The sequence below is a fragment of the Prenolepis imparis genome, unplaced genomic scaffold, assembly GCF_030444845.1.
Source record: "Prenolepis imparis isolate NDT839.2.m4 unplaced genomic scaffold, iyPreImpa1.0 SCAF_2, whole genome shotgun sequence".
Lineage (NCBI taxonomy): Eukaryota > Metazoa > Arthropoda > Insecta > Hymenoptera > Formicidae > Prenolepis > Prenolepis imparis.
The window spans coordinates 11,553,754-11,581,395 of NW_028141160.1; the positions used below are offsets into that span (position 1 = coordinate 11,553,754).

The following is a 27,642-nucleotide window of genomic DNA, read 5'->3' on the forward strand; positions in this document are numbered from 1 at the left end:
GCCGAGAAACTCGCGGCAAAGCGTTACTTTCCCGCAATGCTTATCGTCGGTGACTTCGTTCGGGAATATGTGCATGCAAAACGTGCCGTTACGTTGCCAAACGATCGACGGTTGTCGATCAATCTACTTTCAGCTTGAATCAATACCGTGGAAACTTTTATCCGGGACAGAAACGAGTGTATCGAATTTTCGCAAAACATAACTTGGTGATTTTGGAATACGTATAAAGTCATTTTTGCTATTTTTTTAAATAAATTTAATTCAACCTGAGTTATATATGTTCGCGACGAGAATAACAGAAGTTATACAAGTACGTTTCTTGCACAGATATTTAGAATTATTAACATGCCGGTATGCATATTTCATCGATCTTGTACAAACAGACAATGGTTTTGAGCGAATAAATTTTGCATTTTCTTTTCTTTGAATTTTAGTTTTAGAGAGAAATATACGTTGAAAACTTATCATTTTAGAACGAGACGGTCGTCATCGCGAAAGCAAGAAAGAAAGAGGAACGCTTTCTTCGGAGAAATATCGTGTGCTATAAAAGGGGAAATGCAAGGTATCTCTTTTGCAAAAAGATTTTGCTTCATGCCCCCCGGGAAGAGAGATACGATTTTCTGGCACCGCCAGCATAGTATTCGTACTTTACATTAGTCGCTTTTATGCACTTCGCATTTCGCGTGCAATCTGAAGAATTCCTCGTAGTGACGCGTATCAAATTACGAGACGTATTGCGCCCCTTACTTTTTCGCATACCGAATTTCGGCAACGCGGTGACTTTTTTTTGAGAGAGAGACAAGGCAAGGATAGAAACCCCTACCCCCTCCCCTGTTGCCGGAATGAAAAACGGCGGGAGCAAGAAAGAGAGGGATTTCCTTTCAAGAAATATCGTGCGCTATAAAGGAGAAGATACGCTTGTACCCTATTCACAAAAAGATTTTCATTGCCCCCGCCGGCGAAGGAGATGAGATTTTCTGATAGCACAGCGTTATCTTGCATATTCAAAGACGTTTCTCGCGCGAATATCTCTGTATCTAATGACGTCGAGCGTTTTGCGCAATTTGTGAAAATTTCATCGAATGTAATTGCGAAAGTGTCCGTTTGAACGGCAAACAGAGCAAATTTTCTGTAACACCGACTCTAAAAAAAATTTTTTTTCTACGAGACAAAGGTATCGTTCTGCTTTGAGCATAATACACTCAATTTTTTATCAGGAGAGAACGCGCAGTGGATTCCATTCTCCTCGATTAGAATGCCAAATTCTGGTTTATATCCAAAAATACTTGGCAGAGAAAAAGTTTCTTGTCGCAAGCGCATTTAAAATATTAGAGATTATTCTACTGAACCATATGATCGAGAAACGATCGGTTAGACATTCCTGAAAATAATTTCCAATGTCAAAAAAAATTCGCGAAACACGGCATAGTTACTCTATAGTGAAAAAGGATGGTATCTTATATTTTTTTGACATTTTATTTTGAAGAAAGGATGGATCGGCAACCCTCTCCAGGATTGCATGGGATTCGAGAAAATGTTACGAAACGCGATATCGCTTTACTTAGTTTTGAGCAGATGGATGTTGCGGACGACATTCTTCTGTGCGAGATAGTGCGCCATAGAAATGATAAATGAGAGATTTCTTCCGGAAGTGTCGCATTGTGAAAATGGGTATACATAGTAACATAAAAGAATATAGAAATTCGAACGTCGAAGAATTATCATGTGCTTTTTTTTAAGTGAATTTGTTTATTATTTTGGATTATATTTGAAATCGCGTATGAATTACGGTGCAAAAAGATAAATATAATTGACATCGTCATTTATAGTAATTTTTCTTCTATTCAATTCTCTCTGAATTATTCAACAAGAACTTTTAGATTTATTATTAACTTCGCGTCAAAAGATATCACGAATACCAACGCAAAAAAAAAAGAAAAAAAAAAAGATAAGATGCATGAATAACAGATATCGAAAGTGTCGAGAGATATATACATGCTTTACACGAAAGTTGCGCGAGCTCTTTAGTCTCACCTTTCAAACTCCATCTCTCTGCGGTGCATGTATAGAAGATTTCCATCGCGTGTCGCGAAACTGCCGGATGCGATTCGCATTTCGCGTGTTGTGAAGTGCGGTTACGCTGTCAACCGAAGCGAGAACTTTGACGACGTTCCCAATTGTTTGCGGTATACAACCCCCCCGTCGCGGCAGACGGATCTAACTTTGGCGCGATCATGTGTTTCGAACAGTGCCCGAGGTGCAAATCCATGTATGCTATACGTGTGTGTGTACGTGTAATACACGGTCGTTTTGGAATAAAACGCATTTTACAATATATATATTTACGTAATGCAAACTTTTTGTAAATGCGTTTTGTACGTAAGTAATCGAGATTATTGGGAAAAAAATAAAATCTGCGCGTCGGTGCAAACTTGCAGTTTACTACTAGAATCTAATTGAACGCGCTACATATCTAGATATTGTCGAAAGCAGCTTGCCAATTCCGCTGAAATGTGTTCGGTAATCCGAATATATAACGTAAAAATAAATCGCAAACGCTACATGTTGCGATAATCTGATTTTCATTTAATAGAATTTCCATATTGATGTTCTTTCGTTGATACAATGCGCGCGCGATCGAAGGGTTCGCGCAAAAAGTTTCTACTATGAACAAATTTCTAGATATAAATTCTGTAAAACGAACGTCCATTCTCTACCTCCGATATGTGATATCGAAGCTTTTCAAAGAATTGCGAGCCGTTTTATCGCTACTGATACTCGAATTACATGCAGTAAGTAATCGATTAGTTTCCGGTACATATATCCCTATATAACGTTCGCTCCATCGATCCGGCGATCAAATATAAAATTGCAATAAAAAATGAGTGACATTTGTCAAATAATTAACTGCGGATTAATTAGGTTAAATTTAAGTTTATTTGAAACTAAATTTCCAACGATGCTATCGCGGTCACGATTTTCCAGCTGCGAAAATCAATGGCCGCCGTGTATCGCATTGGAATACCACGGCATGCTGGCAACATCTAAGATTTAACGTCGACGAGATATAGGAGGGATAGGGAGGGAGATCGCTCGCAGCCACAGGCGCCTGCGGTCTCTCGCAAAGGGGGAACTCGGGAGATGCAGCTGAGACTTTGAGCTTGCGGTTTAAACGTAAGAGAAGACGTGTTCAATCGCGCAGATGCACTTGGCTCGCGGTAGTGCGACGTCGACGACCGACGGCGACAGCGACAACGACGAAGAAGGCGGGCCGAGTGTCGCCGAGTTCAGTTTCTCGAACCATTATTTACGAATCGCATTACCGCGATGCACCGCGACTAGAAAACTTTTAGTAATGGAGTACTATGGGGGGATCGGTCCCCCAAACGACGTGTGTCGCTTACCGAATCCTGCGAATGCTCGTCTCTTCGAATCAATGTACCGACAAATTTCGGATTACCGTCGCGACGCAGTTGTTTCCACGTACTTGCGACGTTTGCAACGACGAAAAATAACAAAAAAAAACTCGTTTATAAGCGAGAAACTGCCGACGCGCGTAAATCATACGTCGAGGAATCTACTGATCATACTCGTGTAGCCATATAAATGTATCAAATAAAGTCGATATCTCGGTCTCATCTTCAGCGCAATTAAAGTGCGAATTTAAATATGCCACTTATATTGATGATTTTATAATTACAATAATTTTATAAAATAAATGCGGCCCCCTTATTTACTGCGCTTGGCTCTTATTGCCATTTTTTATCTCGATTTGATTATATTCAGAAGAGCATTTGTTGTTTTTTAAATAAATTTTAATACCACATTGGTTCAGATTTTAATAATCAAGCACTTTCTATTATTTTTATAAATAAAGCAAGTACATATTTAATAAAATAAATGATGATTTTATGATTAAGAGGCGCGTCCTGCAGATACACTTTACATAATTTAAATATTCGTAAAATATTGAAAAGAAGAGAGACACGAGAGAAGGGACGATAGAGCGAGTGACACAATTGATTGCAGAAGAAACTAATATATTTCCCGAATGCTGGAAACACACTGGGGACTTAAGAAAGTCTTTGCTCTGTTTTGCAAATTTATTTCTTGCTTCATTGTCATGTTTTAACCGGGCGATCGCGCCGTTCGTTTCTTTCGCGCTGCGGACCATTCACCGAGTATAAATCACGAATATCCATTTGCGCGGAAATGTGCTGGATTTATGGTTAATTCGATTACACCGCCCTCGCCCCCCGGCGGCGCGAGATACTCCCGAATCCTATTGTTCGCAGATACACCGACGCGTCTAAGGAAATGCAAAAGTAATGTATATAAGCAGACTGTTTTCGACAGCGCGGATTCATCGTCGCGAGCTACGTTGATAAATAAGCTCTCGCGGAGCCGAGCCACCCCCTTTTTCACCTCCCTCTTCCCTACGCTCGTTCCATTCTTCATTTGATTTAAGATCGCGGAAAGCTGTACGTTTCTCTAAAGCGCTCTCATGCTAAATTATTATACTTTGGCTGACCTACTTTGATCTCCGCATATAATCTCAACTGGCTCTCTTTCTTCGACCGCAACTGCCTCCCATATACCCCGTACGTAAAGTTTTCAATCGCGTAAAAATATACGTATATGCATCATCATCCTCGAATCATTTATATTCCCGTTTCGCATTCTTTGCAATCGAAAATATAAAAGAGAATATAGCTTTAATAATCAAAGATGCAGACATTTCTTTATGACATACAATAGTTTTTCGAATTCTGGATGACATTAGTCAAATGTGAATTTTTATCTTTCTTATGAGTCAATAATCTTTTTAAAATTTAAGTTAATGGTTAAAATACATATATATTTAAATAAATATAATATGCTCATAACATATATCTTTATATATTTTAATTCGTCTTTAAAAATGAATGACAGATGTCATCCATGTGATCTCTAACGTTCTATTTAATAGCGCGACCACTCTAAGGTTCATTATAAAAGTAAATATTAATTTTCTGTAATAATTGTTTTCGCAATTTTTCTAAATAAAAAAATGCTAATGTTTTATTTCTTGCAATCGTAATTATCGATTAAACTCGAGAAGATAAACTCGCTTTTCGTTAAGTTTCACCATATATACATGTTGACGATCCACTTCCCGAAACGAAGTAAAGGACTGTTAAGTGTCTCGGTAGAAGCGATCGGACTCTCTTGCATCGTTGAAAGATCAAAATCCTGTCCGCGGCGCGCGACGCGAGAACAATGACGTTCGGAATGGAATTTCAGAACGGAAAGTCCCTGTAATTGGAAATCTCTCTCTTCTCCTACCTTTCCATCCCTCTTTTCTCTTGCCGTTATACACAGCCAATGTGAGGCTGCGTGAGACGGCGATCGATAATTCCTTGACACCCCGTGGGAAAATCGGATATGAGAGCCCTGCGAGATTTCCTCAGCGCTAGAAAGAACCCGCTCGGAACCTAATACGCGAGAAGGATAAGCACAATAAGAAAACGAAGAATTAGTCCATTTTTATTCTCATAAAGACACTATGGGGAACACGACAAAGAGTTTATCCGCGGTTTTTGTCTCCGGTATTATCATTTCTATAACCCAGTCTCTTCCTCTCTCTCTTTGTCTCCTTCCATTTGCTTTTACGATTTATAATTAACGTGATTACGGAGCTCTCTTCTCATCGCGCATTACACAAATTCTACGTAAATCTGGCTACGCTGTGAGTGACGGTGAAAAATCGCGGCCGTTCTGTAGACGAACGCTCAAATTAGCCTCTTTACAGAAGACCAAAATCCGTTAAACGTTTTAATTAACGGATTTGAATGATATGTTTTAAACGGCGGACGTTTCGCAATGGTGCATAACATGAGCGTAAATGCAAAATTATTACGAGGTGCTGGGATTGGCAAGATTCGAGAGATATTTCAACAATTTTCCTCGAAACTAAAGAGTTCTCTAAACGAGCGAGAAATCAAGTCTTGATAAATCGATCGCGACAAATCGATCGCAAGATAAACGAGACGTCTGTTTGATAACGATAACGTCTGATCGGTTCGTTAAGAGAGAATTAGCAAACGTAGACGGTGATTTTGATTGTTAAATCGTCTAATAGGATAACATCGCGGAATCGGCGCTAAGCCCATTGTCTTGGATGATAAGACATGATCTGACAGATATAGACGAGCATGTCGCGTCTGTCGTCACAAATGTAAGAGATCAGATCAAGCAGAAATGGGGGATCCTCCTTCGGTCGTCACCGCAGGATACGTACATATACATATCGAGAGGTCCTTTCGTAGGGAAACTTCGCCGATGGATTTCGTAACGAACCTTCACGTCGTCGTCGTCGTCGTCGTCGTCGTCGACTCGCGATCGACGACACGCTTCGTTTCGTGTCCCGCTACTGCAAGTTCCTGTCCGCGAGGTAATTAGATTCCATCGAGTGAGATCAAAGTCTACCGTCATTTCCATCCCCGCGAAAAGCCTCGCTTCGCGAAGTTTCTCGGCGCGGTCGTGTTTTTCTCCCCGGCGGTGAACTCAGAAAGGGGATTTCGTCCAACTTTTTCGACGTCAAAATCGCGGCGGAAATCTTCTCATGCGGCAAATGGATATAATCAATAAGTACAGAAGCGGTTGCGCAATTGTTTCCCTGACATGTATATTTCTAATTTATAAATTCTTTCTTTGTTCAATATATCTTTTAAATAAAAAATGGATAAGTATGCATAATTACTATATATAAAAAAAAACCATAGTTGAAATATTTTTGAAATATTTTTATAATATAAAAAGTAGATATTTTGTATGGGGTTAAATATGCATTTAGAAAATTGATGTAAGATCAGAGGATATCAATCAAGGATATCAATCATATCCTTGCAAGAAATTAAATTATTATAACGCACTTTTTCTATATGAAGGAAAGGAGATGTTGTTATAGTTTATCCAATTTTTCATAAAGACTGTATTTCGATCATTCTACAACTACAATGAGCAGATATGCGACAAAAAAAGATAAGAATCTCGAAAGAAAACACGAGAACTATTGCACTTTGCACGTAGAAGAACATTTCAACTGCGAAATAAATACATTCGATACTTGCATCGTGACAGTATGAAATACCGGCGTTAAAGTGACGAAAAAAGAGAAGGAAGAGAAGAGACGCGATGGATCCGACTGATACCCGAGGCGCTTTTACACCTTTTTCCCGTAAATGTTTCGAGATAAACGTCCTACGGCAAGGGCCGCCGTACGTCGTCTGGCGCAGCCGTTCCGCCGACAGAGAGATCCTTGTGTCAGGACGAATTCATAACAGAGTCATAATTGCGGGACGGGTCCCGCAGTATGCATAATCCCGTAGTTAGCAGTTCTGCTTAACGATCCGCGAGAAGCAATCCCGACGTACCTGCCACGCTGCAGGAGATGGAGGCGTCCCGGCCAACCTATCCCTTATTACCTCCCTCGCTTACCGTCTCGCTCTCACCCTCGCACCATCTCCGCAACGCGATGGAGACTGTACCCTAAGCTATACATACAGAAAGGAACCCATAGAAGCGCGAGGACACATACCGCAGAGTATACCGTATACGTACGACTAGCGAAACCGTAGAGCTTGAGTGTGTCGCGACAAAAACCGCGGATAAAGAGCGGCGGGAGAGGAAGAGAAAGAGAGAGGAAAAGAAGGAGGATGAGGATGGGTTGGTGCAAGGAAGAGTGAAGGAGAAAGAGACGAGGAAAACAGGAGAGTTTGTTAATTACAATCTCTCTGCCTGCCATCGCTCACCGCAAGCGACCGTGAAGAGGATCGAGAGAAGGAGGATGACGAGAATCACGCTAACATCGCGTTCGAATACAGTAACGTGTACCGTCAACGGTGGATTACGAAAGTAGCAAAGACATTACCTCTCTTTATAATGGAGGAGAAACTTCGCCTTATTTTATCGGGGGGAATATTGTAACGATTGATAAAAAATTCAAAAATTCGTTTCGCAAACTAGTAAAGATATCGAGATATCTCGCAATAAATATATGTAATATAATAAGCACGAGTAGAATTTAAATGTATATTAAAGTAATATGAATTGTAGATTGACGTGATTAATTTCTCAACAAAGTCATTTAACAATTATTATGTTTCTATAGGTTTTCCCGATATCAGATATTTATTGACTTTAGTAACAGTAAATCTATCGAATTTATATATATATTATTTTTTATTGCGAAAACTTACGGTATAAAAGTTTTTCCAATAATATTAAGCCGCATAAAGCGCTAGATAAAGATCGATAAAAAGTTGAAATAAATAGCTAAATGAGTCTAATATACACGTCGCACAGTATGTCATATTTCTCATATTATTATTTTTTTTTTGAAAAAATTTATCAATACAATAGAAAAATACTCGCAGACAATAATGGCCAATTAGAGAAGCACGTGATGCCGAGCGAATGTTTTGATTCCATCAAATGCGCGAATATATGTATGTATATATGAGTGTTACATTTGTCTGCTTCGTTTCATCAGCGAGATGGTCTCGCGAACGCGCGTCGACGCGAATAACGAAGCGCCCCTAATTCGTGCCCCGTAATTAATTATGCGCCCGTTGTTTCTGCAACGGAAGTGTCAGGTACGCGGTTTGAAAAATTTGTCATAACTCGCGCTGACACGCCTGTAAACGCTTCTTGTGCACATATATTCATTACGCGTACGCATGTAACTCGTCGTAATAATAGTTCAATTCGACTACTCTGATGATTATTTCGGTTCGCGTGACGTGTCGCGACCAACTATCGGATTATCTCGCACCAGTTGCGATCTCGACTGACTAATTTATTGACAGATATACACTCGATATACGCGCAGCGTCGGTTTCAAATCAACTACTACTACTACTACTACTACTATTACTAGTACTACTACTACTACTATTACTACTACTACTATAAATGCATTGATTCACTCACCCGTGTGCGTCCTTTGATGAGCCTTGAGATGCGAGCTCTTGGTATACACTTTCTTGCATCCGGGAAATTGGCATTTGTGTATCCTGCGCTTCGTGTCGGGCGGACTGTGCTCATTGCTCCTTGCGTGGTGTCTGTTAGTCACGGTGGTTGTGGCCGCGGTTGTACTCGCGTGTGTGTGTTGCGTGCTGGCGACCGCGGGGAAGCCGTTCGCCGTGACGGAGATCAGTCTGTAAAAAAAAAAAAAAAAAAAAATGATGCGATTTGCTTCCTCTCATTGGCTGCATTAGCCTCGTCATAATTAGTCGTCCGTTGCGAGACGTCCCGTTTCCAACCGTGAAACGGGCCTGTGCGTGTCACGGTTCGTTTCCTCGACCGAATTTAACGCGAGCGAACCAGGGAGTATAGCGTGATCGGGTAGAATGACGAGTAATCGGTGTATACGTCTCGTGCGCTAGTGAAAGAAACGCGAACGAATCGCGAAGAGCGATTGTTTTACGCTTCTTAATCGGCGCGGGGCGAGAACTTACGACGTTTAGAAATTACTTCCCGTTCACAATATCGACTTTTATTTTTTTAACGAGCTCTCGCAGTTTCTTTATTTGAGAATTCCTCCGTAGAAAATTGCTGGGAACGAAAATTAGATGGGATAAACCGAGCCGGAAAGCGTATGTGACCACTTTACAGTCAATCGAGGTAATTTCCGAGCGAGACATAACTACGGCATATTCATCGTCTTTTGTAGGACAAGTTTCGCGCGTTAATCATAGCCTCTTTCAAAAAAATTCTAGCGTTAATTCAATTTTTATTCGACAGAAATAGCAGAGTTAACGAAAGAATGCTGAAGCGAAAAGCGAGCCGGATATTTCTCTCGATATTACGTAAGGAAGAAAAATTTGAGAAATTTGCGAGTTTATAACGCTTACCTTGCGACACCTTGCGCGTTGCCGGCAGTAACCCTGACGATAGCGCTCCTGCCACCCGTGCCATGAAGGTTGAGGTTGTGCACGTCGGGCATCGAACTCCCACTCGACGAGTGACTGGAGTTGGAATGACCTTGACCCGACCCAGGACTCGACGGTGGCGTCAGGATCTGACCTTCGCTTTCGCACCCGCTGTCTTCCTCCTCCTCGATCTCCTGCGGCAAAATCGCGTGCATTATGCAACGAGATTATGATAACGGAATCGATGCACGCTCCGTGAGTCGCCGTTAAAAGTCGTATTCAACTTTGACGGCAGGCAAATAAATCGTCGAGCGACCTTACGGACTTCTTATATCCGATTTCGTCGCATTAATACAGCGTCTCGTGTTGCATCGAATCATAAATTGTATATATGAGAGTGCGCGATCAGATTCTTTAGATTTTGAATTAATATATGTTCACGAAAAAAATTAAAGAAGATTAATTTGACTCGAAGTAATATTTCTGTATAAATATAACACGAGAATCAATAATAATTTTTGTAGATTCAAAGAATTTCATCAAACAATTTCATAAAGCAAAAATAATGTTTCTACTTTGCAGTAGTTAACTTATTCACGATGTGATTAATTATTTTTATATCAGATTTCAATTTTTAACGAGCTACTATAAATTCGAAATAAAAACATTGTCAGTTAAAATTATTAAGAATATATGAAGTACCTCGTGTTCTTCATCCTCCTCGAGGTCTTCGCTGGGCTCTTTTTTGAGAATGAGCGCCGTGCAAGAAAGGGAAGGTGAGCTGTCCCAGGACAGCGCTGAACACGCCGAACTTGCCGAAGACATCGACAAGGAATCGAGGTGACGGTCGAGGAGATCCCTATCACGGCCATTATCATTATGATCGCCGGGACTGAATTTGATGTCGTCCAAACAGAGGGGATCCCTCTCGTCTGACGTCGTCACCTGATTTACAAAAAAAAAAACGCGAATTGTTTTTGAAACAATTTTCTAAAATGCTCGCAAGGTTTATCGAAATTAATTCTCTTCTGGAAAACTAATAAAATTACCAGTATTTTATCATATAATATCAGAAAAATATATAATATATACATATATATAAAATATGTATTTAAAACGACAATGAAGATTATTTATTTATACAAGTCTAAATAAAGTCTAAATAAAAAGATGTGACCTGGACCGATATATAAAACGACAATAAAGATAATTTATTTATAAAAGTCTAAATAAAGTCTAAATAAAAAAATATGATCTGGAGCAACGAGATTAATATTAGTTCGCAAAGACTATTTGATTACATACCTCCATTTTGATTGGTGGGTCGAATTGTGCACTCGTTCCGGTGGACGTCGTCCACGAGATCGATGGCGCCCTGAAGAGGTTCCAGGGCGCCGTGTCCAGTTCCGTAGGAAGTTTTTTATACGATTGCAGTTTCGGTTCGTCCTTCAGGTACCTCTCCATCTCGTAGCATGTCTGAAGAAAAAGGAGACAAGAGGGCTTGTTAGGGATCTGCAGCGTCTTAAGTATCCCGCCGAGCCAGCCACACTAAAGTGGTGGCAATAGCGCTACTGTAGCTTAAGTTTATTGGTAACAAAAGAGAAAAATAAGATAACTAAGAAAATATACACATAAAGTTATATATATATCATTTTTTAATATTAAGTAGATTGATCATTTATACTTTTACATAGAAATTTTGTAAAGAGTATCATATATATAATTTAACAATTTATGTAAATTATTGAAATATTAAAATTTCGATGCTGCAATTTTATGCAAGTATAATTAAAACTGATAAAAATTGTTTTGCTAAAATATATATGAATAAATAAATGTATTGGGAAAATATTCTAATCACAGGGCGAATTAAATTAGTACATAACATAAAATTAAAATACGAAATATTCTTATAGCATGTTTGATATGCTCATAAAGGCGATAAGTCCGCAGATGTTGTAGAAATTATCTGTAGGAATCAAGCATCCCATATGGGAAAGTACATTGCCGTCAACGCAACTACTCGCGAGTTTGCAAAGTTTGTATTCTCCCGTAGGCTGTGCCAGTTTGGTACAGTTCCTTGGAGAGAGAGTACAAAGTTATGCTACTCACTGCGAGGAATTATGCATCAACTATACCCCACAAATGAGATTATAGCACCCCATTCTGGCTAAGTCTCCTTCGGGTCCTTCGTCCTGTCAACTTCTCTTTGAAGGCACTTCGCGCGGCAAATAATCGACGAATAATAGCTGTATAAAGTTTCGATTTTAATATATATCACGCATTTAAGTTTAAAGTAGATATTGGTAACGCGTATAACAATAATCGGTCCGGTTGTACCAAGATTCGATATTTCGCGCGCCATTCTTCGGTTTTATGTTAAAAAAATATTTTTTAAAAATAATATAAAGTTTGTTTAAACTCGATTAATATTTTTTCACAGCAATTAGCTAATTAAAGCATTAATTTACTAATTAAATTTTAAAATAATAATATGTTAAAAAATTAAAATAGTAATATGTTGTAAATAATATGTTATAATATCTTATTCTCGATTAATATTTTTTCTTTCTAAAGCTATATCTTTTTGAATGTATCTCCTTCGAGTTTTAATTAATTATTAATATTAAATCATGTATATAGTATCGCGCGCGCGCTATTAGAATGAAGTTGCCGATGTTTGTAGAATAGCGGCCATTACCGAAACGCCGCGAGTATCAGGCAGTTCGAGCTGCGTCCCGCTGTGATTAATTAGTAAGCATAATCGTTAGAAACCATTTCTAACCTTCGTATTGTAATATTTATCAATCGCATATCATAATTTTAACGTTAATATGTAGTCGTAATTGTTCAAAACGCATATTTCGCGAAAAATTGGATGCAAAATCTCTTGCCAACATAACCCAATTTAACCTGTTGTCGCGCGCGCGAATGTGTTGCGATCCGTGGATATATTTATCGTTAATTCTAGTTTTTATATTGTGTATGTTATAATGCGAAATAATAAGATTATTCTAATATGTATGTATTTTATTTGTTACAGGTAGCATGGCGATACACAGTGCGATTCACGCGTCGTGTCGGGAGTGCCGTGTAAAGTTTCGGGCAATCGTAATTATTCGTGTTTTCGTGAGTGTCGTGAGTGCTATCATGGACCAAGAGAGGAGGAGGAGGCCCGGGGAGGCATCGAGCAAAATCGGGGCAAGTGTGAGGTATGCAAAATAAAACATTTTTTCTAAACTGCATTGTTTATGAGATATTCGACACACACATATGTTATATGTATATGTACATAATTTAAATATTTTGTTTTCAGATCAATGTGCTGTGTAGGTACTACAACTTCGCTATTGCACGTATCGGTGAGTGAGAAATTGTTTATTTTATAATATTTCTATAGCGGTAATGGGGGTATATATAATATGTTGAAAATATTAAAATAGTAACATATGTTTTAAATAATATGTTATTATATCTTATCCGCGATTAATATATTTTGACAAAAATCATCTGATAATTGTCAAAAATATTAATCGAATTTAAAATATTATAACATCCCTTTCTAAAAAAGGCATGTTAAGTCGATTCTCGCGAGTATTGTTGCATCTTTTCCGCGATGCTGATTGACTGTTTCGACATTGTGCGTTATATTTGTAGCATCGAGAGACTGTAATCGCGAGGGTTAGTAGTTTAACACTTTGTTCAAAATAAAATAAAATAAAATAATATGTTTGAAATATAATATGTTATAATACTTTCAACTCGATAAATATTTTTGATAGTTATCAGCTGATTTCTGTCAAAAAATATTAATCGCGGATAAGGTATATTATAATATATTATTTAATTATAATATATTATTTATTTAAAACTAATGTTATTATTTTATTTAATTTTATTTTGAACAAATTGTCAAACTGTTAAGCCTCGCGATGACAGCCTCTCGATGCTACGAATATAACGCACAACGCGAATCTTGACAGCCAATGAGTCTCGAGGAAAAGCGACAACAATAAACTTCGTTATATCCGAGTATCGACTTTACATATCTTTTTTAGAAAAGGATAGTTAATAATTTTCGAGTCGTTTTTAATTTTCAAATATCTGTTATATTTATACAATTTTAACGATGTCTATTCCTACAACAATTTCTTATCGTTTTATTATTATTATTGTTTCTTTCGACATTGCCATATCGTCGCGATATTTTTAATAAGTTTCTGCAATGATCAGCAATAGTACTAATTATTGGAAATGGTGCGATATTCTGTAAAAGTGAATTATACCGTGTCGAACACAGCTATATTATTTTTCTTTCTGTCCGCAAGTTATACGGATGATAGCTGACGCAAGCATTCTTTGTGCACTTCCTTCGGCTATCTTCCTTCAGGCATTGTCTGCCAATTTATTATTTGCCCTAACGGTTACCATCACAAGCGGTTTTGTCTGACCCTATTACAAATGAAGCTATTCGCCTTTTATAAAGCTACTTTAAGAACTTTTGTTACACGCCGACGTTGATAGCGGCGTAATACGGTTGAGAAATCTGTTTTTAATGTCGTGGCAACCATACACGTCTTAATAAACGACCTCTTTGTGCAGCAGATAATTAAATTATAATATAATTACTACTTTTTAAGAACTCCAACTTTAAGAATAAAACGTTCGTGTTTACTTTAGAAACTGTAAGAATAGAGCGGTACGTTTTTCATGGCAAGCTTTCAATTTAAAATAACGTAAAAAATTAAGTGAATTAGGAAATCGACCATTTGTACTAATAAAAACCCGATTTTTAGAACTGTAATTTTAAAACTTAAACGGGAAGTGTCTAAAAGAGACTTTCTCTTTTTTCCCTCGGTCATCTTTAAATACCATAATTTACGATAAGTGTGTCCAGAATCAAACAACGAGCAAGAAGTCAAATCTATTTTCCCGCCTGACAAAGATTCTTTGGGAACTGCAAAAAAATGGTCCCGCGCCGAAGTTCGAAAGCTGCGTCTAATGCCACCGGTTCCTTCTGCGAGAAAAATAATCGCCGCCGGGCTCCTTCATTATTCACGATTAAAGTTCGTCCAGGGGCACCGTGGGTACGACTAACGGCGTTAATATAACTTGGAAAGGAATTTTATCACTCGCTTAGGGATCGTTTCTCCTTCCCTCGGGCTTGCTCTGGCATCAACTGAACTTTACTAATCCTGACCTGCAGAAGCGTAGTTCTATATAGACGCGACTGATCTCGTCAACTTACAATTAATGTCAGAAAATTTTCGAGGAAAACAACATTAATAATCATTGCAAATCAAACAATATTAACGCGTTTAAAGCTACGCAGATTTCAATTTTAATTTTACAAATAAAAGTTTAACTAAAAACTATATGTAGGTATATATAATGCTTCACGCAAAAAAATTTCTAGATGTCGCAACAAAAATTATCGCTATTTTTTGTATCTGATAGAATATCGTTTGTCACAGATAGAATTTTTTAGTTCTGTCTCTGTCATTTAGATTGATTACGTGCAAAATATATACGATATTGCAATATGTGCTAATCATTTGTCTACCTCAGTTAATTTTTTGCACCTAAAAAATTTTTGCTACAATTGCAAAACCATTTTTTTGAGTGTTAAATGAATAAAATATTGTAGAAATATATTTGTTACAAACGTATTAACAAAAACTGGAAAATAGGAAAAGAGACGATATAAAATGAAAAAAAAGAAAAATATATAAAACCTCTACCTAATACTAAAATAAAAGCAATAAATATTGAATCGCAAGTATCGAGAATAAACATGAAAATACATTGTGTTTGTATAATAAAAATCATCTAATTACAACTTATTCAGTTTCACAAGATAAATGTAAATTAATATTCAATGATAATTATAATAATGAGCACATTCTAAGCATTTGATTAAAAAACAAAGGCATTTAAAAATTCATATCTGAATAATTAGCGTAAAGTGAATTAAAAAATTAAAAATGTTTTTAATTATATATTTATAAATCTGCTGGCAAATCTCGCCTTTTGTTGGATTGATCTTTCTTATACAGGCTCACACAATGTAATGTAATGTATTATTATTAATATTGATTATATGCAGCATTGTATTTCATCACAAAACAGGAGGTGAATGCATTTATGAGGCTGTGTACGACTTGTGTTCGGGAAAGCGGGAGTTGACCTTTCGCAGTTTCTAGATTATTCTGGGAAGGTAAATGGGGGAAGGGATTTCACGGAAGATATTTGTGATTTCCTTTGTTTCGCCGCGCTATGTAATGGAATGAACCGGCTTCTCTTTGCTGCCGTTTAAGAATATAACGTACGCAGAAGAGAATTGCCGGGAAAAATAAAATTTCCGGCAGCTTTCCGGTTAAACGCACAACTAGCCGCTTTATGATTTCGCGGAGATATCGTTTCATTATCTCATTTTGTTTAAACATTTTGTTTTTTTTATTATAATTTAATTATTTAACACGGTGAGAGTGTGATGTGCCGTTTTCAGTATTGGTAAAATGAGTATAGATGATCCCAAAGTTATGTCACCAATTTCTTCGGACAACATAATGAGATGATATTCCTCTCGCGAGACCTAAACAAACACTCGAGGATGAGTGCGAATTCTTTTACGATGTTTACCTTCTCTTAGCTGACGAAGGGATCGCTGCAAAAGTAACGGCAATAAAAAAAATTCCACAGATCGATAGGCTGAATGCTCGAAAAAAGACGATGGAAGAAAGACTGTCTCGCAGATATTTTGCAGCAGATTTATAAGGTTTTCGCAAGTCTGCAGCATTACACGCGCGATCAACGAAAATATTTTCGTCGCTTATCAAACATTTATGATGACAAATTATGACAAACATATTACGACAAATATTAACACGTGATTATTATGAATATCGAAGCTTAATATATTTCAAACGTATTAATGATATCGACTTCATAACTTTTACAACTCTCAATGATAATATCGACGTATAATTTATTAGAATCATGCGTATCAAAAATTAAATCATGTAAAATTTTATAATATGCTCATTGGATTTTTCATTAAAGATGTCATTGATAGAAGTGTGTATACCATCAATTTATTAGTTATTACTAGTGCTTTAAACGCGTTGTCTATAAAAATTCCACGCCAATTCATGTTATCATTCACATGGATCCCTGATAAGAAGAATAAAAGCTGATATAAGCTTGAAAGAAGATCGCGCGCGAAATTCTTATTTCTCTCTTCAGTAGAAACACAATTTGATTTTCTGGCGACCTCTAACTGCAATTACGTTTCATTCGATATCGCGTAATGTTGTGATATCAAAAAACATTTGTGGATCTTTATTTCCCGCGAAACCACCGGGACTTTCCAGATCCGACCAACGAGGTTATATCTAGAAAGGAGGAGAACGTCTTCGTCGGACGGGCGGCAGAAACAGTTCAGAGATAATGGTCACTCCCTACGACCGATAAGACCATTCTTAATGATAACGGCGTCATTTCGAAGTTCACGTAGGTAGGATAGAACTCGATTCGTCGGTGGGCTATCACGTCGAACAAACAGTAGAAAAAAAGAGAAAAAGAAGGAAAGAAAGAGAGAGAAAGAGAGGAGAAAATTGACCGGATCGTCGAGCGAAGGGCCAAATCTGGACAGACAAAGAGGACATCGAGAGCTCCATCCTAGATTCTCAAAATCTCTTATCGTGTAGCTCGCCTGTAGATCTCTGAGAGAGAAAGCCGAACTCTTCTCTCTAGAGGCCATCCTTTCCTCGATTGTAGTCTACGCAAACTCAAATCTCTCGCGTTACTCATCTTGTGCGGAGACGTTTCGATAGTAACGAGGCAATAACGGAACCTGCTGCATCTGGCGGTAACAGTAAAATAAAGCATTCTCAAGGAGCGATGCCCCTGAAGCGGCAGGCTCGAGCACGCAGTTGGCGAAAGAGTTTTCGGTAGGAAATGTTAAGAAAAAGAGAGAGAAAGGGGGTGAGAGAAAGAGAGACAGATTGAAAAAGAGAGCAGAATGAGAAGAGAGAAGTCATCTCTCCGAAGAGAGGAAGATAATCTTCGCCCGTTGGCGGAATTTCGCTCGATGGATTCATCTTTTCTCTCTCGTGCGTTTTTCAACCTTCACGTCGCGCGCCTCCCTGAAGTTCCGCAGTAATTCTACAGGACTGTCATTAACAAAGCTCTCGCAGCTCGCTCGAGAGCGAATGAATGATAACCCGAGCTCTCTTCTCCCTTTCTCTCTCGCGGTCGCTCACACGTTTCAGCTCGCATTCGCGTGCTCTCGAGCTCGCGTGCACATTTGCGAGCGAGCGAGCGACCGTTTCGATGCGCGTTACAGCTCTCCGCCAGGAAGGCCACCTACGGTGGCGGTCTGCCAAGTCGTTAAAGAGATTCCCCGCGACTTTAAGGGCGCAGTAAATCCGCGAATTTATTCTCGTCCTTTCCTCCTACTTTTGCTCCTCCGCGCATCTTTATCCTCCTCCCTCGCCTCGTTCCTGGAGCGACGAAATTTGGAAAGAAGCGCGGACGAGGTCATTCTCTTCCATCCCTATATATCCTCCCTTTTAATCGTCCCTCCGCGAATTCCTCTCTCGATTCTTCTCGTTGCAATTTCGGTGGAAAGAGGCGGCGATCAGGTGCTTTCCATGGATATCGGAGCTCTCTCGGTCTCGCGGACTGATTAAATGGAGTGTATCTGTATCTTAATACTCGTACTATACGCTCTCGTCCTATACGTTAGACATACGAAACCGAGAAAACGACGGCGCGTCGAGGCAAGAATTTACGATCCTGAGCCCTTTGGGCGTTTGAATCGTTATCTCGATTTTGCGGGGAAAGTATCGAATAACGGGATACAGATTTTATATATCGCGGTCTTTCTTGTTCTATTGGCACTTTGTTTTCCGAGATGCTAAATGTGTATGGCTCACGTAACATTTGCAAGATATCTTACTGAAAAGGTCCGGAAAGAAATGCGATAATTTCTTATCTTCGCGTATTCTCTACCCTAGAACAAGTCAACAATTGACTTCGCAGTGAAACCACGTCAACATAAAGTATTTATGCAGAAATTTACCCGAAATGATGCTTCAAAAAAGAACTTGTGTTTCTCTCTAAAAGTAAAAGAGCATAAGTCAGTTAAATTAAGTTGAAAATTACCCCAAAAAGATAAATATATTATTATTAATTTTATTTCTTATTATTACTATTAATTTTTTAAAAATATTTATAGAACATAAAATTTTAAAAAAGAAAGAAATATATATGCAAGGCGCCAATTTCTGTAGTAAGCAATTTTTCTTCGATTTGAATCTCTCACACGATATTCAATGCGACAATTAAAAAAAAAATTATTTTCCACGTTCACAGATTTTTCAAACCCCGAATCTTCTTAAAAATAAATACATATATATTTAAATATATATTTGCTGACAAAATCTTCCTCGCAAGCGATATCGATCCGCGGGTTCGGTCCATCGAAGGAGGAAATCTCGATGAGACGACATTCAAGGGAATGGCATCTAGAACACGAGATCGCGGAGAGATACCATCCAATCTGATCGTGTTTCGCGGCTTATGGTTTTCCTCCGCCATGCTGGTCGTCCACTCGAAAACGCAACGGAACGCCGTCATAGCCAAGACGATATTCCGGGGTCAGGGTTAACGACGCTAACAAGCCGCGGCTGAGTGACTTACGACTAATTCAGTGTCCCTCCCTTTTCTCTCCCTTCCCCTCCTCCTCACGTCTCGTGATAATTCTCAGACAGATGCCTAAGAAGAAGAGAGGAGAAATAGAGAGAGACTGGGGCACAAAGAGCGAGCGACTCTCTTGTGCGACCAATAGAATGCAATGAGGGCTAGCTTAGGCTCGTTAGGGTGCAGTCGTACAAACGGCCAGACATTGCAATTGTTTGTTATTATTGTGACGTCATCTCGTTAAACGCCCTCGTGCTTCTATGCTTGTTAACCGGTAATTTGTTTGTAGCCTCGACCCGCGATAAGGAAATGAGGGAAAAGGAGCGGAAATGTATATGCACGATGCTAGCAAACAATTTCCGGGTGTACATACCATTGCAAGTCACAATTCTCCTTCAAGAAGAACCGTGACAGATTGATAATGTGAATTCGATTAAAGCCAGTATTACGAGATTTTAAAATAGAATATTATTTATTCGTCCACGTAGAGATTTAACGACGATATATTTAAATTAATAATACCTATATATATAACCTCGTGCTAAATTATATATAGTGATAATAAAATATCTTGATAAAATAACAGCTGAGTAAATAGAGAAAGATTCGAGATAATATGTAAACATTGTTTACTAAATAAGAACATTATCGGATGTGATATAAAATTATTGGCTTGTGATACGACAATGACGAAAGCGGTGTTTGCGACATAAGGAGCACTTGTATCAGCGATATCAAACTTGCCTACGGTGTGCTGTGTAGTTTCATTACGACATCGAGCGTAATAGCAGCTAAGCAAACAGACCGATTTTTATTAGCCTCCACAGTTCCTTTGTGAGAGGAGAAGAGCTTATCGTCTCGAGGAGAAATTCTCTCTTGCGCCGCTCGCGCTCGCCTCCTCATTGGCCCTTCGTCCTTTCTCGAAGCAGCGGCCTTCAAAGCTAGCGGCAGCCCTCGACGAAGATTCGGAACACGAGAGGGATCAGTGCCAAGGATCATAGGGTTCAAATTCCTGGAAGAACCGCAAACTAACTGGCGTACAGTCGATACCAAAAGGATATTCGACCTCGAACCAGAGCGGGAATCATACGTGGCTCCCTAGAAACACACATACATACACGCTATCGATCCGAGACGCACGTTGCGTAACCATTCCGGTCTCATACCATCACCGGGATGATTCTCCCGAAGACGTCGTTACCGCCGTAGGTCGCAATCTTCTCCGCTTTCGAGCAAATCGAGCAAAAACTCACCCTCGACGTCGTTCCTCGGGATCGCTCGCATTCCTCGAGATTCTTTCGTGGTGGACCTCCCCTCCCCCTCCCCCTAAACCCCCATTCATTCCCTCGGCGATGCCCGTCGAGCCATTTTCCACGCTTTTTTCTCTATCACGACTTCCAACGTTTCCCTGCTTCTATTTAATCGTTAAGACTTTTCTTTTTCTTTGTGAACGCACACGTGTCTGCAATTACCGCTAATTTTACGTAGGTATGTCTTATACAATTACGAATAGCAATTTTGCCAAACGTATTGAAAAAAAGATTACCATTACGTTAAATCTATCTGTCTTTAATCCTTGATTTTTGATATTTCGTGTAAAAAAATATTGTTAATTGTAAAATATAAATTGTAGGGCTGCTTATAGAATAATTTTCCGTGTCAGTGATTACTAAATATTTCACTGATACACAATAATATGTATAACTGATAATCACATTATTTTGTCACATAGAAGATATATGTAAAGTACACGATTAATATGCAAACTGATATCTTCGTTGAAATAAGCAATATAAAAGATAATATATTCTTATATTAATATCGATAAATACGTCAAGTTATTTGAAGAAGCATCGCGTTTGGATTTTCGCGTATAAATCTCAGCAATTTTAATTCATCGAACGTTATCGATTAAAACGTCAAAGCCGCTAAAAGCCGATGATACACCGTAATGACAGATGACATTGATGAGCGATCGAATGGCTGCTCGAAATTTACACGAAGCAATTATTCGCGAGAGAAATAAAATCTTTGATTGAAAAAAAAGACGAAATCAAAAACGGACGTGTCGATAACACGTGTATTCTCGACGTTTCCTTCGTGCTGGATTTAATCACTGCTGGACAAAGCCGTCGCGATACAAATCTGCGCACTGGTCTTCCATCAAGTTAGAGAGAGGGTTAATTGATCGAACGCTGGTACAGTGTAATGGACGTTCAATGACCGTCAAAGACCTGTACATCTTACGTTACAAATATAAAGAAGCGTCTTAAAAAAGCAAAGCAGATTGGAAATCCTCCAGGTATGAAAAACTTGATCCTCCACACATATCAATCAAGTTATTCATTGCGTGCTGACGCAAACGGTGTTTTGAAAATTGCTACATACGAGAAATACAATTCTTTTTTTTCAATTCGTTCAAGTGATGTCATCATATGACATTTCGAATTGACAGCACGTTACGCGCGATACATAAATGCATCTATTTCTCTCATACATATAATTTTCCATAAATGATCAATTTGACTCCAAAAACCAGTAGTGAGTAATTTATAATATTAACAAGTTCAAAAATTAACATTTTTCTTATGTATATATAGTTTATTTTTGCTGTCTATATATTAAAAAAAAAACACCTGTTATGTATGTGGCAAGCGCATTAACGAATGACGAAGAAAAAACGATATGGCGGATGTTAGAGCGAGGTAAAACGCATCGACGTGCTTTGCCCGCCGTGAAATATGTATCCGCCGTGTCCGTTCGGCAGAGTGGCGGAGTAGTTCGAGCCTTCTATTCGCGATAAATGGTGAGGATGAGTGGACGAAGGTGTCAATACGTCATTCCGTGCATCTACCGCATCATAGGGACTGACGAGGATGAGTTAGCGAAGAGATACAAGTGAAGGTGAGATGATGAAAAGAAATTATAATGAAGTAAGAGATTCGAAGGAAGAAGAAAAGCAGTGAATATTTTAAGATATATAGGATAAAGAAATATAATCCGAAACGTGTAGACAGAGATACAGATAACTGTATAAATTAAATACATAAGTAAAGCAATAACTAATATGTAGAGAAATATAAATGAAGAATATACAGAAACAGTTGTTAATATATAAATATTTTTATATAGTTCTGCATCAAGTTTTTGCGAAATAATTTAATTAATTAATTAATAATTTATTTGTTTAATTATCCCGAAACTTTTTTAACGCTACAAATGCAACAATCTTTATAAATTAAACTACATGAAAGAACAAGCGTATCTGACAGTGAATTCAATTTTGAATTTTTTAATTTATCAACAATAAATATAATAGTTTATATGACGAGTAAGAGTCTCCTCATTTAATTAACTTGTAAAACAAGGTGTGATTCATATAATTTATCGTTCGTTTTTTTCTATATCTCGATAATTCCTTCAATAATTTCGCATTCTCCATCTCGGCGGATATTACTATTGAAAGCGCGATTTCTTCGCGCTGCTCTCTCCTGCTTTTTCCTCTTCGATATTCTCTGTTTCATCCGATTAACTACCGTTTCCTAGTCGGCAGTCACAGTATGCGCGTGCGGTTCTGTCTATCTCGGGTCTTCGTAAATCTAGGTAATGAGGCGTGACGAAATGCAGAGCGTTACCTGACGAACTGTAATGTTGAGGACTGACGATTGGTTCTGATCTCGTCTCGTATTCACGGCAAATTCATCCGTTTAACCTGTGGTATGCACCGTTATATTCGTGCTGTAAAATATTTAACTTCCACGTCTATATATCTTTATGACTATTCAGTTAAAAAGTAAAAGATATTAAAGTATTAAGATAATTAAACAATTTTCAAAATAATTGAAAAATATGAAGAGTGATATTTCATATAAATTTTATCGTAAAAATAAACTCCATCGTCAAATATTATATATTATAAGTAATATAGCGTTTAAATTTAAATTCATTATTCGTATATTTTTTATTTAGAAGATTAAAATTATTTAATTTTTAAGAATTAATATATATATTGCAATTTCAAGCGTACAATTATCAATTTTCTTCGCTTCTTCATAAATTATGTCTGCCGTATTTATTTCCGCTTAATGACATGACTGTAAATCTTCGATATTTTCCAAAGCTGCAGCTATTTAATTTTGACACTTTCTTACATCCTGTTTCCTCCGTCTTTTATTTCATATCTTTCACACAATTAGAAACAATAATTACGCGTCGGGAGGGTAATACACGCGTCACCGTGAAATTTAATTCCCTGTCTCACAAAGTATTCCGACGTATTCTGTCTTCGCTTTTTAGATAGCGGAGAATATTAATCCGCCGTAAGGCTCGCCGCGAGAAAGAGAGAGTTAACATCCTACGGTTTCTTGTAAAAATCGTTATTCCGCGTCGTTGAGTCACGAAGATCCTGGAGAAGGCCCCGGTAGCGTCGACGGCAGCAGACATTATTAAATTACATTTAGAAGCGGCGCGGCAGAAAAGCATTGCGCGCAGAGAGGTAGAGCGAAGGAAGGAACGAAGACGAAGGAGAAAAGTGACGAAGAGATGCTGAGCGAAGAAGCAGCATGATATGGAGCACGCGGGGGAAGGATTCGCGATCGCGGCTGTATATATTAATTTGGCACCGACAATACATATTCAAGTTGGAATTCATACGCTGTCAGAGGCAGCGCGGCTCAGTCGAGAGTGAATAGACAGACATTATGGATGTCGTACGGAAGTGGGAGAGTACCGGTAGTAGGAAGAGAGAGAGAGAGAGGGGAAGGAAGGGCGAGAGGACGCGTTACGAGATGGTACCCATGGGTTTCACGTACGCTTTGCGCCCGTACAACCGCAGGGAGAGGAGTGTGCGACACCGGCAAGTGAAGGCAAGGGGGGAGAGAGAGAGAATACACATACACACACATGAAACAGAAGGGGAAAGAGGCCTGATAGAATGAACGGCGAGATGGGAAAGGGGAAGGCCCACGTCGCACGTTCCATGGCGACGTGACATCCTATTCGGGAACACGGGCTGCATGTAACGAGCGATTTCGAAACTTCTCATCCACCGTCCACATTCGAGGAGAATCGTTCGATCTCGAGAGATTCTGTGTGTGTGTGTGTGTGTGTGTGTGTGTGTGTGTACTATACACGGCCATTCGTTTATCCATCGCGCGAGATTGAGTCTATCGTTAAAGATTTGTCGTGATAAAATAGCATTGAAGACGGCTAATAGCGAGGGAAAATTTCTATATGATATATATGAGGGTATACATTTCTAATCTATCTAAAATTTCAAGCAGAAAAGAAAAGTTCAAGTAAAAATTTATTTAAAATTAAAGAATAAAATTTTTAAATAAAAGAACTATTCATTAAATTCTATTAAATCAGGAGAATTTTGCAGGATTGTAACTATAAATATAAATTTTTCGCTACATATGTAAATATAAATGTATTATCAGTAGTAATGCAACTTGTTGGTCAGGCAATCAGCCGTCATTAAAGAGCGATTGTTCTCCAAGTTGCTAGAATGGCAAATAATAACTTTTATCGTCTTTCTCGCAAAATGGATTGGACAAAAGAAAATAAGATAAGTAAATGCAAAATTAATTGTTAGAATAATTACATTAAAAAAATTAAATATTATAATAAGGAATATATCTCTTATAATAAGTTTTTAGATAAATTCCACTGCAATTATCATTATACAATTTTTTGACAAAAGATGTCAAGTAGTATTCACAATGATTTTTGTAATAAAACGCAATTGAATCAAAGAATTTGCAGATAAATCTAAAATTAGGTAATCAATAAATAAATGTTGCATTAACATAACAGATTCGTTCAAGCGTTAGAGTCGTTTAAGTATTGGAATTCACTTATCATATGGAAACATATAACAGCGAGGTGGTATACCTAAGTGGATTCTAATTTATTTCAATTATATCACTAATGCATGCTGCCATTTTGTAATTCAATGACGTTCTATTTTCGATGCGCGTTCGCGATCGACTGTAATGCAAATCTCATTACCACTATGGTAGAAGGATATTACCGGACCATATATAAGCAGATGGTCGTTAGCAATTGCCATAATACGGACAGAGCTATAATGCGCGACACTCGGACTTCGCGAAGATATGGACGTGATATTTGAAGTCAATGTGGGTGGAAGAAAAATTGCTTTCTTTTTTGTAGGAATACAAAAGACCCTCTTATTGCCAAAAGATCCCCTTTCTATTGCCGTCGAGAAATGTTCTGTCGAGATTTATCATTCAAAGATGCGTGAATGATTTATCTATTAACGTTTATCTAATGAGAAAAAATCGCAAAGCGAAGTTATATCTCGTAAAAAAAGGCGTCAATAATACTATTCTGCATATATTTTTTTTCATTATCCTAATTATTTGATAGTAATAAGTGATACGATAAGATTTTATGTTGCGTGCAATTATAAAGTGTAAACAAAGTTACATCGTATTTACTGCATAATTATCGCAAGTATGCGCGCGTGCGACGGTCTTTATTAATTATAGATAACAACTATTAATAACTCATTACAGAATACTGCTGCAGAGTTACATATATGACTTTTAAGTTAAATATCGATAAACTGTCACTCTCGCAAAAAAAAAAAAAAAAAAATTTATAGGGAATCATGATAACAATTGTTTTATGATTACCATTTTTTTCTTTTGTCCGACATAAAAAATGTAGTAAATTTTACTTATTCCCTCACATTACTTTTCATTCGTTATAAACATAATCCCGTTTTGAGATTTCACTTTCCTTACACCGTTTTCGCACATTTTATCGACAACCATCATTGACGTTTCCGGAAAGAACAAATCGAATCGCGCGAATCGACGTACCCCGTCGATCGGAGTGAATTCGGTCTGTGAGCAGCGAAAACGGGGCTAAACGGACTCGGCCGAGCGGAAGGAAAGAGAAGCCGCGCGATGGGCCCGGGGCCAACGTATATAGGGCGAAGCCGCGGATGTACGAGCGCGTAAATCACCGGTGCGGAGACGGGAGAGGAAAACTTCGGGTCCGCTTGTGTAGCGGGCGGGCGACGAAGCCGGAGGCCATAACTTTAAGCCGCTTGACTTGCTCGACGACGACGACGACGACGACGAGGACGACGACGATGGCGAGAACACCGACAGCGGAGGAGAAGCCGCGCATCGAGTCGCGCGCGGCCGACTTTCCTGGATTCCGGTGTTCCATTTACGGGGAGGAACGTGCGCGATACGGCACTCTCGTCCGTGCCAGAAGCGATTGTTTTATATGGACCAAAACTAGGGAATACGTTACGACTCGCTTTAACTGAATACGGAACACGCGCGTTCAGGAGCGAGAAAGAGAGAGGAGGAGAGAAAATGTTTTTCCCCAACGACGCTGGGCAAGAAGGAAAATTGCCGCGGTCGCGCAATTTGTCGCGAGTGCCTTGTCACAGTTCTACGTTGTACCTGTGCATGAATGCAATATATGTAATCTCTCGGTGTAATAAATTTATTCGCACATCCCTCGCATACTGCGCGACCGGAATGACATACGACCCGAGAGCGCTCCATAAAAGTTAAACAAAAAAAAAAATGTCTATACCCTATAAATAAAATTAGGAAATTTGTCCTGCGAAAAAATTGTATGATTAATTGCAAAACTTTATTTACTATTTACGCGATAAAAATATTTTTTGTTCGTGTTTAAAATATAGTTTCTCTATTCGTTTAATAATGATTAAAATAATTGATAAATATTACGTCTCGTCTTTTTAAACGTGTTTCGTAAAATATGATTTTGTGTGTTTGCTATAAAAAAATATTACGTGTGATGTGAAGAATAAAAATCTCCGTTCGGAATCTTAAAGAGGTATATTGCGGTATACATGCGTGATTCACTTTCTGTGTACACGCCGTTTATGGGACGCGCGCGTGAAAGTATGTCTTACCAAATGCCACATCGTCCAACAGATGATTATTTCATGACATCGATGTAACCGTGGACTTTCATTCTCGAGACAACCTTTCATTATCACGCATGA

The 27,642-nt window shown here is 38.4% G+C and overlaps 2 protein-coding genes across 4 annotated transcripts in view; one reads left to right on the plus strand and one right to left on the minus strand.

Moving 5' to 3' along the window:
• LOC145945937 (Krueppel-like factor 6) overlaps positions 1 to 27,642 on the minus strand; it is a 332,032-nt gene that overhangs the window by 16,203 nt on the left and 288,187 nt on the right. For all 3 annotated transcript variants that reach the window (XM_083055242.1, XM_083055251.1, XM_083055258.1), the window contains exons 2-5: positions 11,220 to 11,390; positions 10,617 to 10,859; positions 9,897 to 10,108; positions 8,974 to 9,200 (exon numbers count right to left, since the gene is read on the minus strand). In XM_083055242.1, coding sequence (XP_082911368.1) covers positions 8,974 to 9,200; positions 9,897 to 10,108; positions 10,617 to 10,859; positions 11,220 to 11,390 — 853 coding nt within the window. The remainder of the gene's footprint in view (positions 1 to 8,973; positions 9,201 to 9,896; positions 10,109 to 10,616; positions 10,860 to 11,219; positions 11,391 to 27,642) is intronic.
• The window catches only part of LOC145947993 (uncharacterized), a 68,635-nt gene continuing 52,824 nt past the window's right edge, over positions 11,832 to 27,642 (plus strand). The window contains exons 1-3 of the mRNA XM_083057759.1: positions 11,832 to 11,872; positions 13,075 to 13,126; positions 13,231 to 13,276. Of these exons, the coding sequence (XP_082913885.1) occupies positions 11,832 to 11,872; positions 13,075 to 13,126; positions 13,231 to 13,276 (139 nt within the window). The remainder of the gene's footprint in view (positions 11,873 to 13,074; positions 13,127 to 13,230; positions 13,277 to 27,642) is intronic.